General features: G+C 39.9%; 1 protein-coding gene across 3 annotated transcripts; it reads left to right on the top strand.

The window, feature by feature from the left end:
* The first annotated feature begins 2885 nt into the window (after positions 1 to 2885).
* lhx9 (LIM homeobox 9) lies at positions 2886 to 17417 on the top strand. Of its 3 annotated transcripts, XM_059340777.1 has the most exons (6): positions 2886 to 4310; positions 7551 to 7774; positions 8679 to 8881; positions 9770 to 10128; positions 13623 to 13825; positions 14445 to 16628. In XM_059340777.1, exons 2-6 carry the CDS (start codon positions 7595 to 7597, stop codon positions 14697 to 14699), a joined length of 1200 nt encoding a protein of 399 aa, XP_059196760.1. In that variant the 5' UTR covers positions 2886 to 4310; positions 7551 to 7594; the 3' UTR covers positions 14700 to 16628. The 3 variants fall into 3 exon arrangements, with proteins under 3 accessions (XP_059196760.1, XP_059196761.1, XP_059196762.1); XM_059340778.1 differs by lacking the exon at positions 2886 to 4310 and having other exon boundaries at positions 5703 to 7774; positions 9773 to 10128; XM_059340779.1 differs by lacking the exons at positions 2886 to 4310; positions 14445 to 16628 and adding an exon at positions 17061 to 17417 and having other exon boundaries at positions 5713 to 7774.
* Positions 17418 to 17872: the final 455 nt, after the last annotated feature.

Here is a 17872-nt window from a genome sequence, read left to right as displayed (position 1 = left end):
TGAAATAGGCCAACTTTCATGTCTGCCTCATCCCTCCACGTCTTCCCAATCCAGTGATGGCACAGTTTGAAATGTTTTCTTTTTTTTTTTTTTTTTTACACATCATGTTCTAGCCTAGCAGTTGGTGACTGAGACACAAACAGCACAACAATTCCTTGGACAGATATATGGAGAAATGCACCTTAAAATGGCAACCATGGTTAATCACCATCATAAACAGGAAGCCTTGTCTTCACGTGTTTAAACGCATCATGTCATGTACTTCCACACTGACGAGACATTTAACTCAAATCTATTTTTTCCTATGTTATTGTAAATCGATTCTTTATTTTATTTTTTATTTCATTTCTAATATTGATGTTATTACTCCAAAAATGCCTTATTCGTGAATTCATTTTGTAAATTTTGCCTGTATTATGCAATATCAGTAGAATGATGAAAAATGAAGAAATTTTAAGTTATTTCTCAATATAAGCAAAAATACACCACACACACACACACACACACACACACAGTGGTATTCCCTCAGTGCAGATGTGCTCCAAAGTTACAAGAGCCAACCCTGACATGTGAGGTGTTTATTTCAGGCATTTTGGACTGAACATCTCTGACCTTCAGCTGGAGCATATGCTGTGCTGGAGCAGAGTGGCAGCTATATACCGTGTGCCTTTCTACAGGACGATGGCACTAGCCGCAGAGAAAAAGAGAGCTGTCCAGTTTGGAACTGTGACCAGACAGACTCTAGTCACAACCAGTTGACAGGCCAAGCAGCCCCTCCTCCCCCATCCTCCCCCTCCATCTCAAACAGGCACAGCAGCCCTGCGGCCAATGGCCCCAACCACAGTCAGTAACAGTGTCTCCATCACTGTTGGCCAGACCAGCCAGGAACTGACACAGGGGTTGGCGGGGAAAAAAAACTTGAGTGTCAGCCGTATGATGGCTGAAAGGAACATCAGTCTCAGCAATTGGCCGGGCACTGCTTTGTGCATTTGTGTGCGTGTGTGTGTGCACGCACGCGCATTTGTGTGTCTTGATATTCAAGCAGCATTTGAGCAGCCCCTACATCAACGTCTGGTCGTTCTACACAGACAATGTCAGCCCGCCTCGGGGCAGCAGCCTCCACAGTGGTCATATGGACAACCAGATCCCTGTGGTAGAATTAGTGATAAAAAACACACATGGCCTCTGAGTGACAGTCAGCACACCAGATTCCTTTGGACAGACAGGGCTGCAAATAGCACAGAGGAGCAGTTTCTCCCTCGGACCGCAACTGGTGGTCAGGCTCATGCCAGGCCAAGCCGTGGCCGCCAGATGAGCCCAGATAAAAAGAGAGTCAGGGGCAGGAACAGGCACCTAGTGCCCAGGGAGCACTTTGGCCTCTTTATTTCCCTCCTGGTTTCACATCAATGCAGTTATATTTGTGATTTCTTCTCTACGCTAACAAGACAACTGATGCTTTGTTTCTTTGGCTTTTACACTATCTACCCTCTAACTTGTGTTCCCCTCTGACTCAGTCTTTAATGAATGGTTGTTGTAGGAAGAAAGAGAGTGTTTGACAATGCAACATATACAAGCATCACCTAAACGAGTGTGTCTCCTCCGAAAAAGGCGCTTTGCCCCATAAGGTTATATAGCGATAAAGAACATCCGTCTATTATGTTTCCATGTCCTTTCTAGTGTGGCCAGATATGGACTAATACGCGCACCATTCCCCAGGAGGATACTCTGTCCCCAGAGGAGATGGAGGGAGGGGGGTGGAGGTGGCGGTGTGCTGTTGGAGCTGTTCTGGAGGCAGGGAGGGGAGGCAGGCAGCAGTTGGTGTGCAGAGAGCAGAGGCTCAGGCTGGCTAGTTAAGAGCTTCTCTCTCCTATCCTCCATCTGCCAGGGACCGGGGTTGTGATTTGAGCTCCAGCAGAGCAGAGCAGGGAGGAGATCGAAGGAGGGGTGGAGGGAGGGAGAGGGGGAGGTAGGGGATGGGGATGGGGGTGCTGGTGCTGGTGAGAGTTAGTGAGTGGGTGAAGGGAGGGAGGGGAGGGGGGAGGCGTTGGTTGGAAGAGACAGAAAAGAGAAAGTGGAAGAAGCGGGGAGTTGGAGGAGGAGAGGGGAAAAAGTGAGGGAGAAAGACCTGGAGAGAGAAAATAAGGATGAAAAACAGGATACAGGGGGATTGAGACGCCTCAAAAAAAACTATTTATAGGCTTATTCTTGTCTATCATTATTATTCTAAATCACTGTTGGACATTTTAATATAAAAACAAGGGCTTTGGTGATATTTTACCCGTGCTTGTGCATTTTGATATTTCCTTACCTCTTATAATTATGAAGCCATGTCCAGTGTGTGTTTGTAAATATTTTCCAGGATGTCTCACCCACCCACCCTGGCTCATGTGACTGGGATACAGCTTTACAGTGCTTCACTCCTCCCTCTGTTAACCCCCCCCTCCCCTTCCCTTCCCTTCCCTTCCATTCCCTCTCCTCTCCTTCATTCTGTCAGTGTTTAGCCTGTGGTTCCCTGCACCACAGTGGATCCTAGGAGAGCCTTCCCCACCTCTTCCCTCGCCTCCTCCTCCTCCTCCGCTCCTTTTCTGGCCATGCTTTGGGAGTGACTGAGAGCTCCCTCCGCGAGACAGTGTGTGTCACTTGAGGTGACCCAGAAATGATGACTCCAGATGAACCCTGGATGTGTGGTAATCTAAACACCATGCCCAAGGAGCCAGGCAGCCATGGAGGCAGGCATCCCGGGCTGATGCTGTATCTGTGGCCTCACTGTCGAACCAAGCAGAGCCTGTGTGGGTATCATGCTCAGAGAACGCTGTGTGCACGGTTTGCGTTGTGGTACACAGTGAAATGGATCTCAGTGCCGTTGCATTATTGATGAGATACATTGTGATGTCAGCCCAGGCGGAAGGAGCAAAGCAAAATGACTGTTAGCACTGTGGCACGGTGTCATTTATGCAAGCAGCACAGAGGTGTAATTAATTGTCACCCTTCGCTCTCAGCACCAGTGTGCATTTGCAAAATACGGACTCATTCACTTTAATTGAAATGAGTCCATCTACACCTCAGTGTGTTCTCCAAGTGGCCAGTGTGAGAAGGTTGAACACATCCTGTCTCCTGGATTACCTTTCTTTGTCAGTAAATATAAAAATATGCAACTCTTTTATATTCTGTTATTGTTTAGAATTACAGTATACAATAAGATAATGAATATTGATTATCAAATTTGGAAATCATATAGCCCTATTCGTGGTCAGCCACAATCAAACCATCTTCAAAACATGAACAGCATTAATATTTACTGAAAACTTGGCATTATTAATTAGTGGTGAATTTTATATCAACATTTTTTTAATTCATTAGATGTTGCAACATGAGGCCAAATGTGTGTAGAATGGATACTGCGTTGAATTTATATAAAGTTTGTCAGCTGGAGAGACTTCACAGTTCAGGGGGAACGAAATATATAATTATTTTAATGTTGTTGCTATTTTTTAGGAGGATTATGTCAATTTAACCAGTGGAAAAAAATAGAAAAATATAGGTTGGGCATGCGAACAAAAATACGATTATAAGCATTTCTTTTTTTTTTTTTTTTACAGTTTTAATAATGTTAAAATAAAATAAAAATAAATCTATTTAGTCATAGGCCTGCCACTGCTTGTCTTAGATTACCGTCACATTAAAATCTGAAATTATTTAGCGCTTTTATTTTGAAAATGATTTGTTTTTCAGCAGGCTGTGTGTTGTTGTGCTCCATATCTTTGTCACGTTGATTGATCTGGTTTGACTATAGATCTAATTATTTATTCACACCACTGAAATAAGAGCTGCTGATGAATCTCACACATGATGGGCTCATCGCAGAGTGTATTTGCTCGAATCTGCCTAAAGTTTGTTAACAACATAAAACTTCAGGATTTGAATGCATTATATGAGGCGTTAAAAGATGAAAAAATGCTTTAAATATGTCTTAATCGTACTGTATATAATAGTAGTTCTCCACATTATGTAGTTTATGCTTTAATTTCCGACTCCAGCACACATTGTGACCTACATGCTGAGTAGGCCATTGGCTCACGGCTTCCCGGTTTTCTGTGTGTGTGTGTGTGTGTGTGTGTGCAGTGCTGAGGGCTGCTTGCCTGCATACGGGAGAGGAATATTTAAATGTCTTGTGTTTTAATTGACGCTCGAACTCGAAGTGTTGAGCTCAGAAACGAGGAACAGCCCCCATCTACCGGCAGCGTCTCTCTGTGTGTCTGCACCGCGCGCACAGTCCGGAGCTGCTCCGCTGCACGCTGCACACACCGCAGGTAAGACCTCTCTATAATAATAATAATAATAATAATAATAATAATAGGCCTAATAATAATGCAGATTTTGTGAATAAAAGCGTGAGATGCACGACAAATACAGTGACATTCTCCGGCATAAACAGGGACATTCTCTCTATCTTTATTTGCGGAATAAACACCTTTTTTTCCCTGACAAAAATCTTAATTATGTAAATATATAACAGGAGTGTGTGAGTGCTTCAAAACCATGCAGACTGAACGGCAGAGAAAATCCAAAATGACGCTTTTCTTCAAATATAAGCAGCCTAATAATATTTTTGTTTATATCGGCTGCTGAGATTTTCTTTTCTTTCTTTATTTTTATTTATTTATTTATATCTAAGGTCAGTGACCCATTGAGGATTCAAACGCCATTTTAAACACTGGTCCTTAAGACTTTTTATTTATTTATTTAAAGAGCGTCAAAGCTTTTAAATTGAGTTCAACTCAGTGCCTGGATAAACAGCGATTATTAACATTATTATTGTTATTATTTTAAAAGCCTTAATTTGCTCAAACAAGATCAGAAATTTAAAATGAGGGCAAATTATTATCAAACGAAAAATGACACAGAACCGCCCAGGTTAATTTCCTTCAATTTATTTAAAGCCAGTAATGAAATATGATGGGTAACATACACAACAAGGCTGCTTAATTAATATAATAATATATTAATTTTAAGAAAAGGTTTAAAAAGAGAACTGCTATATCCAAATCAACTAAATGTTCTCTTTTTCTCTTCCTTTTTTTAAAAATGATTTTTTTTCTTTTTTTATAGAAGCGTGTTTTCGTGAATGGGCTTTGGTTTATGTCTGCAGGCTTTCAATAAAAGACAAAATAATAATAATAAAAGCAAAAAATAAACGAGTAATTAGTGTACATTAGTTGCAGGTAATATCCTCATTAGATACAAAAGAAACGAAAGAAAAGAAAACGGCAGCACAAAGAGCCCCTTGGTGTTCACTGACACATTGTTAAAGCCTCTGCAGTCAAATGAAATGTCACTGCTGGAGGCAACGGGTCAAAACACTCTTCTTTATCCACATTAACGAAATGATCGATGTCTTAATACATGAAAAAAATGTGCGCAATGTAATTATATTTTAATAGTCCAAATCAGAAGTCTTGTTTTTTTTATTTTCCGGCGAGAGAGCAGAGGAAATATGACACAGAGCTGATCGGTCCTCTCAGAGTGTCTTTGTCCAGGTGGAATCAAATCCGTATGTCCCCTTTTGAGTGTCTTTTCACCGCTGTGTGGCTGAGACACAGACAGGACAGCCCGTCCAGGAGGGTCCAAGTCTTGTCTTATAGCTGCTATCAAGGGGCCTCCAATTAAAGCCAACACAGCTTCATGGTGGGGTGGGGGGGTGTAGAGGGGAGGAGGAGGGTGGAGGGGGCGCACATGATAATGTAACACGTCTTGAGATGAAGCATCCACACCTGCAGACCCCCCTGAGCCCACAGTCAAATCTATTAATGGGACCAAAAGCAAGTGTGTCTATTGTTTTATGGAGAGATCTGGAGCCATCGACCCTCGCGCAGACCACAGCTCGTTACCCGGGTCTCAGCTGGAAAGGCCCGTGTTGTGTGAGACCCTGAGCTGCCTCAGTTATGGTTTGTTGTCACATATTCTGGCCTGCATACATGTGGACAGTAAAGCCATTCAGGCTTATTTGCGTAACAGAGTTTTCACACCCTTTAAAGCTGGCACACGTCTTTATTGTAACTCCATAACGCACATTATGGTAAACAGAGGCTATGGGACGTGGATTTATGAAAATATTCAATATCTGGTAATAATTTCCCAATTTGTATTATTTATAGCTCGTTTCCGTGGGTTACCACTGCTTATTGCATATCAATGAATACATTTTTATTTTTGTGCTCATCAAATCACCTCTCCTGCAGGTAAACACGATTTTTTTGGGCCTCATTCAAGACCCAGAGAAAAGACAGGGGTTGTGTTAATGAATGCAATAACTTTTTAAAAATGTGATTTTACAGGGACTAATATTTATATAGGCCTACATTAAAAACAGTTTGCCCTGTCGCCTGATCAAATTATCTACAGAGCATTAAGATTAATAAATAAGAAAATAAGATACAATAAATAAGAAACAAGCAGGTGTGATTATCTTATCATATTTATTATTATAGGTTTTAACGGTGTAGCTGATTTTATTTTTTTAAACAAAATCTCATTAATTTGTGTTTTTAAAAATCCGTGTGTTTCAAATTGTTTAATACAATCTGCCCCCGCCCTCTAGCCTATCACTGATCACTGCCCCGCCCCAAACAATACATTTGTACCACACACACACACACACACACACACACACACACACACACACACACGGTTATCATGTTATTCTGGGACAACATAGCACTTGGTAAAAAACGAATAAAACCCCTAAAATTGTGAAGTTTATGAAATGTAAAACCTCCAAATTAAAAGTCTCCTCAGCAGAAATCATATGTTTGCCCCTTATAATAAAACTCCAAAGGAGTTTATTATACTTGAAATGCATATTATTTGTTTAAGACATAAATAAATAAAATATTAAGGCCTGCACTGAAATGACTCTGAGCCTGAACGTAACTTCTGACTACACTCCAGCATCCTCTCCTGTAAACGGGCAAATAAAAGTAATGAAAATGTCAATACCATAAAGTAGCAGTCCTGCGCGCAGCCAGAATCTGGAGTTTTTGAGGGGAGAGTGACAGCTCTTTGTTGGTGAATAGAAATCAGTGGCGAAGGAGAGAGAGAGAGAGGAGGAGGAGAGACACAGAGAGAGAGAGAGAAGGAGAGAGAGAGGGGGGAACTCCTCCTACCAAATTATTCAGACTGGGCAGGCTTTGCTCTCTTCACAAATAGGACACGGTGCTCAAATCCAGGCAGTCCCAACCTGACCTCCAAGCACCAAGGAACCCTGACTGGGAAATCTGGAGAGAGAGAACCAACACAAACTTTGTGTCATTATTTTTGGCCAGTGTTCACACTGTAGCCCCCTCCCCTCCTCCCTTCCCAACACTTCCACACCGGTTTGGACTATATCTTTTTTCTGGAGGAGAGACATTCACGGGGAAGAAGGAAAAAGCTGGTGCAGCACCACCAGCACCTCCCTCCCGTCCCACCCATGCTGTAGTTTTCTTCCAGTTGCCTTTGCACTGTGGCGGAGGAGGTGATCTTTGTGTTGCTGTTGTGTGTGCCTCTCTCAGAGCCTCAGAGCCCAGTTTGGATGCGCTGAGCTGCGGAACAGTATATGGAAGTTGTGGGCTGCAAGACAGAGGCAGGCAGTTGCACGTTGCGTCCAGGACCGGGAGCCATGCTTTTCCACGGGATCTCCGGGGATCACATCCAAGGGATCATGGAGGAGATGGAGAGAAGGTCAAAAACGGAGTCGCGCCTGGCGAAGGGCATGCAGCTCAACGGGAGAGAGTCGGTAAGAATCCGTGTTCAAACTCGTGTTAAATTGCGTAAAGACGACCGAGGCGCCGTTAACGTGCCAGGGAGTGTGCTGGTGAGTAGTGAGCAGGGTTTGCCATCTTTGTGTTTAATTATAGACACATATTTTAGTCTAATTCTTTTTTCCAAAATTAATTCCCTCTTAAATATATTTGGGAATGGTAGCTAAAGTGTGTTATTATTTCAATAGCTGCCAAGTTATCTGCACTAAATAATTACTAAAAACATAAACATGCCTCTTTAATGTCTCTAAAAACATTTGAAACACACAGTAGACATCAAATAAAACATGATATACATTACTATACATTAGAGTAGGAATATTTAGATTTCTGTGGACAGTTGTACACATTTTATTTCAGGCATTTATATATCAAATAATTGTTGCCAAAATAAATTATGTATTATCATCTCTAATAATAATAATAATAATACCTACATTTGAGTTATTATTTCAAGTGGAAAAATACTATATTTCCAAAATAGGTTAATAGACTTATTCAGTATTTTTAATGTTTCTCACTAAAACTGTCACTGTGAATTTGTTTTTATTTCTAATGTCTACGAAAAAGAAAAAAAAGAAAATATTACATTTAGGAAATATTAGATTAGCAATACACGTTTATTATTTAACTCTCCTCGATACTCGGTTCATTTCTTAAAGTTGTTTAATAGATGGTGGCCTGAGAACACACCGAGCCTGCATTTGTTTCACTCCGTATTTACTCTTCAAAAGGTCTTCAGGCCTGCTTGAAATATGTTTTTTTAAAAGTTTAATTTGAGCTGCAAAGGCCTGTTGTTTGTGTCTTTGCATGATGTATATGTGCCACATGATTTCCCCAGCAGCTGCTTGAGCTCTCCTCTCTCTCTCTCTGACGCAGACCATGCCCTCCATGAGCCCGGAGAAGCCTGCTCTGTGTGCCGGCTGTGGCGGCAAGATTTCGGACAGATACTACCTCCTGGCCGTGGACAAACAGTGGCACTTGCGGTGCCTCAAATGCTGTGAATGTAAACTCGCGCTGGAGTCGGAGCTAACGTGTTTTGCCAAGGATGGGAGTATCTACTGCAAGGAGGATTACTACAGGTAAGAAAAATTAAGGTTAAATATTAGTTACGCACAAACGCATGCGCGTACACCCACCCAAAGCTGCTGGCTTTAAAAGAAAATGCATTTCTTAATCTCTTAAATGAACAAAATAATATTTAGGAAAAAATATTGTCCAGTCATTATTAATAACCCAGATCACTTAAAATTATGTTGAAGCCTTTTGATCCAATTAGGCCTCATTGTTGTCTGTATAGAATCATAACAATCTCCCAGGGGCCCTGCATGCTTTTAATTTGGAATAAGTTATGACATGACATTTTTTACTTTAAATTGTTGGATGTAATAGTTTCAGTGTCTCTGATTGTAATAAACACTGCATTAGCTTCAGTCTACCAGCAACAAAGGAGCACATAGTTGTACATTTATATCGTGTTTGAGAAAAACTAAACTACCTTAGTGCCGTAAAGTGGCCTACCATGAAAAATAATCAGTTAAAAATGCAGCTATGGGTCAGATATGAAAAATAGGCCTGTAATTATAGAGCCATGCACAGGCCTGAGTGTTGTCTCTAATGCATTATAATATTAAAATAACCCAAGAAAGAAGAGAGTTATATTTTAATTCATGTTGTGTTTAATGTCAACAACAACAGTAGGATTTATCACTGTCACTGCAGACAAACGTTTTAGTAATTTAAAAGAGATATTTATACATAGAATTTTTTTTGCACCAAACAAAATGTGGCCAGTTGGCAGTGTGTTATATCCAGATGTGGCTCAGTGTGTAAACTCAGCCTGGATACACACTGAAGCTGTGTCACATAAAGGCTACACACACTTTTGTCGCTGATTTAGTTATTTCAGCCGGTGACGGTGCAGGTTATATCTCTGAGTATGAGGAGTCTTGACGGTTTGTCTGTTCCAGAAGGTTCTCCGTGCAGAGGTGCGCGCGCTGCCACCTCGGGATATCGGCCTCGGAGATGGTGATGCGGGCGCGCGACTCCGTGTACCACCTGAGCTGCTTCACGTGCACCACGTGCAACAAGACGCTGACCACGGGCGACCACTTCGGCATGAAGGACAGCCTGGTGTACTGCCGGCTCCACTTCGAGACTCTGGTGCAGGGACCGGACTACCACCAGCAGCTCAACTTCGCCGAGCTGGCGGCCAAGGGCGGCGGCCTCAGCCTACCGTACTTCAACGGCACCGGGACCGCGCAGAAGGGCAGGCCGCGCAAGAGGAAGAGCCCGGCCATGGGGATAGATATACCCAGCTACAACACAGGTGAGCCGGCGTGTTGCTCAGAGCAGGGCCTCACAGTGAGGCGACAAACACGTAGGCAGACTTATAACAAAACCAGTTGGAAATAGTCGACATACTTTTGTTAATTTTGGTGAAAAAAACAGATGTAACTGTTCACCCCATGGGTAGGCCTAATTATAGGGAAAGTGAAACCAGCTAATGCCGAACTGCACTAACATATTCCTGATGTAAGTTAAATTATCATGAAGCCCATTTAAAGACCCCGAGTAGTCCATGGACCATAGTTTGGAAAACTTTTGCTGTATTTTGGTTTATCTTCACTAAAATCTACACGGTCATCTGCCAAAGTGTCGTCATTGGCCTATTGATATAATTTAACAGTTTTAAATATTGCAGTAGAAATGATTAAATACAAGTCAAATACCCAACAAATAAATAGATAAATTATAAAGTAGATGCGTATTTTTTTCAAATGAAATATGGGTAGATTTGTTTCCATTACGCACAAGATCCTCGCCTTTGAGTCCAGGCGGTTTCTAAATGCCATAGCTAGAAGAGCCGTAGGTCTACCTTCTACGCCTGAGATGAAAACATCTCTGCTGTAGGCGATGCTAATGTAGGTGAACGTTGCCTCTGTGTAACGGCGCCGGCAGCCGTGGGCTAATTGATCAGCAGCTTTCTGTCCACGCGTCTTTAACGCACCGTTTCTGTGCTTTAAACTCTGGCGTGTGTTGTGCGGCGAATGATCGAAATTTGACCTTGCCGTCAATCTGCACATCGACTTTTATAATTAACACTAATTTAGGTCAAAATAAACGCGTTTAATGGGTGCGAAAGGGGTCATTGTATTTTGGGAATGTTGCTTAAAAATCGTGGCCAACATCGCTGTTTTGCACGTCTTTGACTTTTACTAGAGGGCAGAAAAACTGGAGTCACACTCGACATGAAGCTACTGTTAAATGTAGGTTTCATCTCAAATCTTGCATTGAATTGGTGAATGTTATTACCCGACCCCCATCACCCCCCTGCAGCGTCCCCATTTTGTTGTCGCTTTCTGCGAATTAGTGCGCGGTTGAGAAAGTTTGTCATTGTGCGACAAGTTTCCTGTGTTCACGGTGAATAGGGAGGAATAAGGGTAATCTGCGCGTTAATTGTTCTTCGTTAATTGAAGATGACGTTGGAATCCCTGGCCTCCCGTGCGCCGGTCAGCACAGTTCTCAGGGACACAGCAGCGCCGTGCAGAGGGGCCTGCTGCAGGGAGAGGCCAGGGGCTCCACTCAGCCCAGTATACGCTCTGCGATCCGGTTCAGGGGGCTTGTTATCCGCAAAAAAAAAAAAAAAAACAATTTCAGGAGATTATGCAAATGCTGAAGTTCTCATGGATGCTTCAATAGGAAAATAACCATTGTAGCACTGTGTTTTTTCCCCTTTTTGTAGCAGGATACACCGACTACAACAAAGCGTTAAAATCAAATAAAATTATAGAATATAAATCAGCCACAATTCTAAAAAAGAAATATCCCACAAAAGAAAATTCTACAGAGAAAGACATAAAATACACTAAGATGTCCCTGTGAGCTCATTATTTAGCACCACAGACACTGTAAAGGTCCCAGTGGGGATATTATATTTTTCATTTGGGATATTTAAATAGAATAGAATAAAATGAAGCGGAAAAGAATATTTTCTAATTTAAAAAAAAGACACTTATTGGCTTCTTTAAGCTTAAATTACATGTCTTTATTGTTTCATTTTGGAAATGTTGCATTTTCTAATTATGTGAGGAATTTATGACCATTCAAATTTAACCATACACTTAATAGAATAATATAAAATAAAAATGAAATAAGGGAACAAGCAAAAGATCCACTTTATCTTCTCCAAAGTGCTCTCTCTCCTGTGTTGTTCAGGTTAATGTATCGTTCTGCAGATCAGGAGACTCATATTCCTGACAAATAGGACGAGGTTTTGTTTGAGGTTTTGTTTCTGCTTTAGCGAGCACACTCATGTTTGTTTTCACCAGGGAAAGGTGTGGGTCTACTGAGTATTCCACAGCACTCTGTAAACTTTGCTCTTGTTTGGATATAGAGACCCCTAGTGGGTAATATCTAGTGAAACACAATCCAGTGAAGGCTGGAAGACAAGAACATAGATGTCAATGACTGTCATATTAATGGTGCGTATAAGTGTCACAGAAAGAAGTCTCATATAGCAACAAAAAAAAAAACATAACCCATGCCAGTAGACATACCAAAACATAACACCCCTCATTTAAAATCCCATAGTTTTATGAATCCGTATCTGCCTTAATGTGTAATTTAATTCAATAATTAATTTTTGAGAAAGGGTTTGAGCTGCATCCTTATGATGAAATGTTGCTGTAAGTTATTTGATATTTTATCATCCACCGAGAAAAACAACTGGTCAGCATTCCAGCTACATGGAGACAAGAAAATCAATACAACCTACTATATAATTTAGAAATCCTATGCTTATTGTTTGCTGGCTACATTTCATCTCCTGCTGCACTAAAGTAAGAGACACGATTTTATAAAAGCTGTTCTAACAGAAATACTGGAATCTATAGAAAAATCACAGTCAATAGAAGGTTTATTGTCATTAATTTTATTTTGCTGTATATTGTGTTCAGTCGTAAATTTCCAACTGTCACAAACTGAACTGTTATTCTGAATTTGATTTTTCTCTCACAGAAATATAGAATAATGGAAGCATTTTATCTGTAAAACAATATAATGGTGAAATAAAATGTTTCGTTATTTCTTCTTAATGCACTGATGAAGGTTGAAGCAGCACTGTTTAGCTACTCATGCATTTAATTAAGTATATCCATTTTTAAGTATTTTACACAAACAGTACTAAGCTATTGACAAATGAGGCCCATTAGGCCTATTAGTCTTTGCAAACACAAGCAGAAATAATTTAGTTCGCTCCCAGTGTACGGTTAAAATACATCATGTTGCTTTAAAAAAAAATCTAATAAAAGATTATATAAAAACTACAATAATTACAGCTTCCTATGCGCTGCAATAAATTTCAGTATAGTCTGTTCAATCAGTTTTTTTGCAGATTCTAATTTGTTATAAATATACTAAACTCATTATTTAACATGATGGCATATGATAGATCTGTTAATATGGAGAGTCAATGGAAATGCTTCAACTTTGCACAATTTAGTCCACATGTGATTGCTTAAATCTGATACATTTTTTCTTTTCCTGCAAAACCGGATTAACAAGATATTCAGTTTATTACTTAGCCTCAAAATGGGTGTAATATTTTATTTTTTTGTCGGATTTAAATAACCACATCAAATAATTTTTTTGATTTGATAATGTCATTGTGAGGTGTGATTTATTGTTACAGGTTTGTTGTCAATATTTCAGTGCAGTGAATATGAATTTAGATTTAAATTTCGAAAGCTAAATGAGCATTTTTTGCAGTTGTTGCATTCAGACTCTGATCCGCCCCCTCTGCTCTGCTTTCTGCCCTCTCAGGCTGCAACGAGAACGACACCGATCACTTGGACCGGGACCAGCAGGCCTACGCTCCAACACAGAAGACCAAACGCATGCGGACCTCCTTCAAGCACCATCAGCTGCGGACAATGAAATCCTACTTTGCCATCAACCACAACCCAGATGCCAAGGACTTAAAGCAGCTGGCCCAGAAAACAGGCCTCACTAAGAGAGTTCTACAGGTAAGCACAACGCCATTCTTCTAACTGATCTGATCACCTCATATCTGTGTGTGCACCCCACTCCTCCTCCATGTCCCTCTCATTTCACACCAATATGATCATCTTTTTGATTTTGTTTGTTTGGTTGACCCATTTAGTCATTAGATGTGCATCCTGGGTTTTTTTTATCAGAGATCTTGTAGATTCTTAAATGTTATTTCTTTTGGGAAAGAAAAGAGAAAAGTCGCTCATGAGCGTAGAAACTTAAGTGTAAAACTGCAGCTGATATTATTAATAATTAGAGTGCACATGTTCTTTTTATCTGTGGATCAGAAAAAAGGGTGTAATTCAACTCTCACAGATAAAACATCTAAAAGGATAGGATTATTGTTTTGATTTGCTATTAAAATCCACATGCTTGTATTCAGTGTTCAGGAGCTAACTGCTTCATTGTTATCTGCCCCTTGAGCTCAAAATAATGTATGAAAATTGCCATATAAATATTTCTATACATAGGGAAAGGGCAAGTTGATACAGTAATAGCTGTGATAACATGATATGTAAACTACTGTACAAATGATTTTTTTAAAAATTAATCTTAAACACAAAAAGTAAAAGCCACATTGGGATTGGTTTGCAGGTTTGGTTCCAAAACGCAAGAGCCAAATTCAGAAGGAACGTTTTGCGACAGGAGAATGGAGGTGTTGATAAGGCTGATGGCACCTCACTCCCTCCACCCTCATCTGACAGTGGGGCCCTGACCCCCCCCTCCAGCGCGGCCACACTAACAGACCTGACAAACCCCTCTATCACTGTAGTGACCTCCGTCACCTCTAGTTTGGACAGCCATGATTCGGGGAGCCCTTCGCAAACTACCTTGACAAACCTTTTCTAACAAGCTATTCCTATAGCAGACTGATTTTGTTTTTTATCTGATTTTATTTTATTTTTTATTTGTTTTTCTTTTCCTTTTCCTCAATTTACATTTTATTTTTTTAAGTGACACCTTTAAATCTACCAGAGACAGCTCCTTGGAACAGAAAGTGCTGTACTGTGTACACAAACAAGATCAACAAGAGCAAGAACAGCAGCGACCACATTAAAACACAAGGAAATCATTTTAATGTGTAGCATTTGAAACCGCATGGCAGCCGTGTCTGTAGTTGACTTGCAGAGATTGATTTTTGGACGGGACATTTTTTGAACTTGAAGGCATTAGAAAATTGTCATGGATCCCACAATTCATCGGAAAAAATAACTAAACCTGAAGCTTGTCTGGAAAACTCGATTTTACTTGATTTTACTTTATTTGTACATTTGTATTGACTTATGATAAAACAAGCCCTTCCTAATTTATGATTAATTGGCAAATTTTAAAATAATATGAATATTTTGCCCTCAGAAATCTGTATATGTATGCACTGTGTTCGCACTATCCAATTTAAAGATTTTTTTTTCTGTTTTGGAATAATTTGGGAAATAAACTTCTAGAATGTTCTGTATATGGGTAACTCCAGAAAACAGGCTTTAATTATTTCCGAATGTTTTCGGTCTGTAAGACCGAGCTGGATGGAATCAGACATTGAGATATCTCACAGAGCTACATGTAAAACGTCTAAATTGCATTATAAGCACCGAACCATCGCAGCTTATATGGCAGGTAGATGCTGAAACCACATACATTTCTGTCTTGATTCACAAATCTACTGTGAAAAAAAAGAAGCTAATCCTACAATCTGTACAGTGGTAACTGTTCAACATGGAATGCAGTCACAATGATGGAAATTGTTTGATCATTAGAAATCAGCAGGAGAAATTTGGATTGGAGAACAGTTTATGCACGCTGCTGCAATCGATTGTTTTCATGACAGAGCACTTTTTCAGATTTGTTGGCCTCATAGATTAACCGTAGTCAAATGGATAAATCCTAGTAAACATATCCATAAATCCACAGCTAAACTCAATTGCACAGTGACAATATACTGTCCAGTGAAAAGTGCATTATTGTTTTTATCATGTTGCTCAGGGTAACGATGTGATTTTAAAGGGAAAAGGAGTAAGGGGGGGAGAAATTAAATGGTTGCGACGTTGCAGACTAGATTTGTAGAGCTGACATGAACATTCAAATGACCTCAGATAGGTGGAGTCGTAAGAGGCAGCCAGTGGGAAATCATTGTCCATGTGTTCTCCTTTTTGGCCATATTTATACTTTCTTTAATGACACTTGCCACTGAACAGACCAAAAACATGTTTCTTCTGGCTGAAAGAGAGAGAGAGAGAGAGAAAGAGAGAGAGAAAGAAAGACAGAGCAAATCTTCAACGGAGTTGATACATTTCATTGTGAGCGTCACAATTTGTTCTATTGTAGAACAAAGTGGTACTCTAAATCTACTTCATGAAGTAGATGCCTAACTCAGTTCTACTATGTGCCTTATGCTATAACTTGGGAGAAAGTTTGTGAAATTCAGGATATATGTGTTCTTTGTTAACTGATTCACATCCTTTTGACGCCTCACTAGTTTTGTACTGTTTTGCATCTTATTTCCGAAGATCTTTTTATGGTGTATCCTGTTAAAAAGGGGGCAGCGATGTCATAGAAAGCATTTGTGCACTCTTTCAGATATAGTTGGGTAATCCAAGAACCTTATATATTGATCTTCGTGTTAATAGTTGAGTACAGTAAGTGTTCTATCAAGATTGTCCATGTTTCCCTGTTTCTTGATAAAGATGGTGTATAGAAACTATTTCCCCTTAAATATTTATGGACCAAACGGTTGTTATATATCTTATTAAATTTGTGTGAATAAAAATACTTTGCTTTAAATGGGTTTTATTTTTCATTACACTTGCCATTTTTTGTGTTTTATCTTGAATACGATTTTTGTTTCTCACATCAACAAATGAGAAAGCATTCAGTTCTTAATGACCAGTTAAACGTCCTCATTTTTGCTTCCATTTTTAATTTCTATTTCCTATTTTATGATGTTTATGGTTTTTAACGTAATGCCCCATGGATTTGCATCTAAACCCTGCAGTCAAAAATATGCAATTGCTTTTTAATGCATGAACATGGCTTTAAAATTTAAATCAAAGGAATGCTGCAAAGCATATATTGATATATATCTATATACATATATATAGTATATATTTATGCATAACATATTGGTACACCTAAAATGAAGTAAGAGTAAATGCAGACCCAATAAAGCCAGGTTGCTCTGTAGTTAATATATTCTTACTCTATCATTTCTTTCAGGGAGAACAAATCTTGGGGCATTACAGCCATACATCCCGACGTTTGAAAATTCCCTAAAGTATTAACAGAAGGGGAAAACTTTGATGGGAATTCCTCACCATTGAAGACAAAGACAATATTAGGATAAGATGATAGCATATTGAGAACAAATAAACAACCAACATAAAACCTGTTTTAAATGTACAACAGATGATTTTTTAAACAAAAGTTTGTCCTGAATGTTTGAATCCATCAACGGAGGAGACCACACAATGTATGATATTTATGATACCAATGTGAAAAAAAAAAATCTGTATTGGAATGGTAAATGCACAAAACTGATGATAAAATGTATTGTAACATAGTTAAAAAACAAAACTGGCAGAAAGGCACAGGATGTGATTAAAAGACAGCAGGCATCCAACATGACAACAGTGTGAAACAGAGACGGTATGGATGTTATTGGTATGAACACACGCACACAAACACACACACACAAAACCTTTCTCCCACTGCCTTGCTCCTATGTAAGCACAATAAATACATTCACACAATCTTTGTTCTCCAACACGCACACACGCACGCACACACACACACACACACACTCACACACACACACACACACTACTACGCACATATACACAAATGCACACACGCTGCTGCCCCCATGCACCCCACCCAAGAATCAGCTTGCTAAATAGAAGTTTTCTTTTGTCACAAGTGTCATTTCGTAAACACATGGCCTCCTTGAAACTCGGCAGCAGGATGCCCATCAAATATGATGAGTGTATGAAGAGGACTGCAGAGCTGGAGCTTTGCCATCTGGCTGTACC

The sequence above is a fragment of the Centropristis striata genome, chromosome 9 (assembly GCF_030273125.1).
Source record: "Centropristis striata isolate RG_2023a ecotype Rhode Island chromosome 9, C.striata_1.0, whole genome shotgun sequence".
Lineage (NCBI taxonomy): Eukaryota > Metazoa > Chordata > Actinopteri > Perciformes > Serranidae > Centropristis > Centropristis striata.
Note: the sequence above shows the minus strand (reverse complement) of the source record. Positions and strands in the feature narration are given on the sequence as shown.

Bases quoted from the DNA above. Each gene is read 5' to 3' on its own strand.
- lhx9 (XM_059340777.1), top strand. From the start codon at position 7,595: ATGGAAGTTGTGGGCTGCAAGACAGAGGCAGGCAGTTGCACGTTGCGT. The intron at 10,129-13,622 runs GTGAGCCGGCGT...CTGCCCTCTCAG, and splicing joins TATACCCAGCTACAACACAG to GCTGCAACGAGAACGACACC. The intron at 13,826-14,444 runs GTAAGCACAACG...ATTGGTTTGCAG, and splicing joins TCACTAAGAGAGTTCTACAG to GTTTGGTTCCAAAACGCAAG.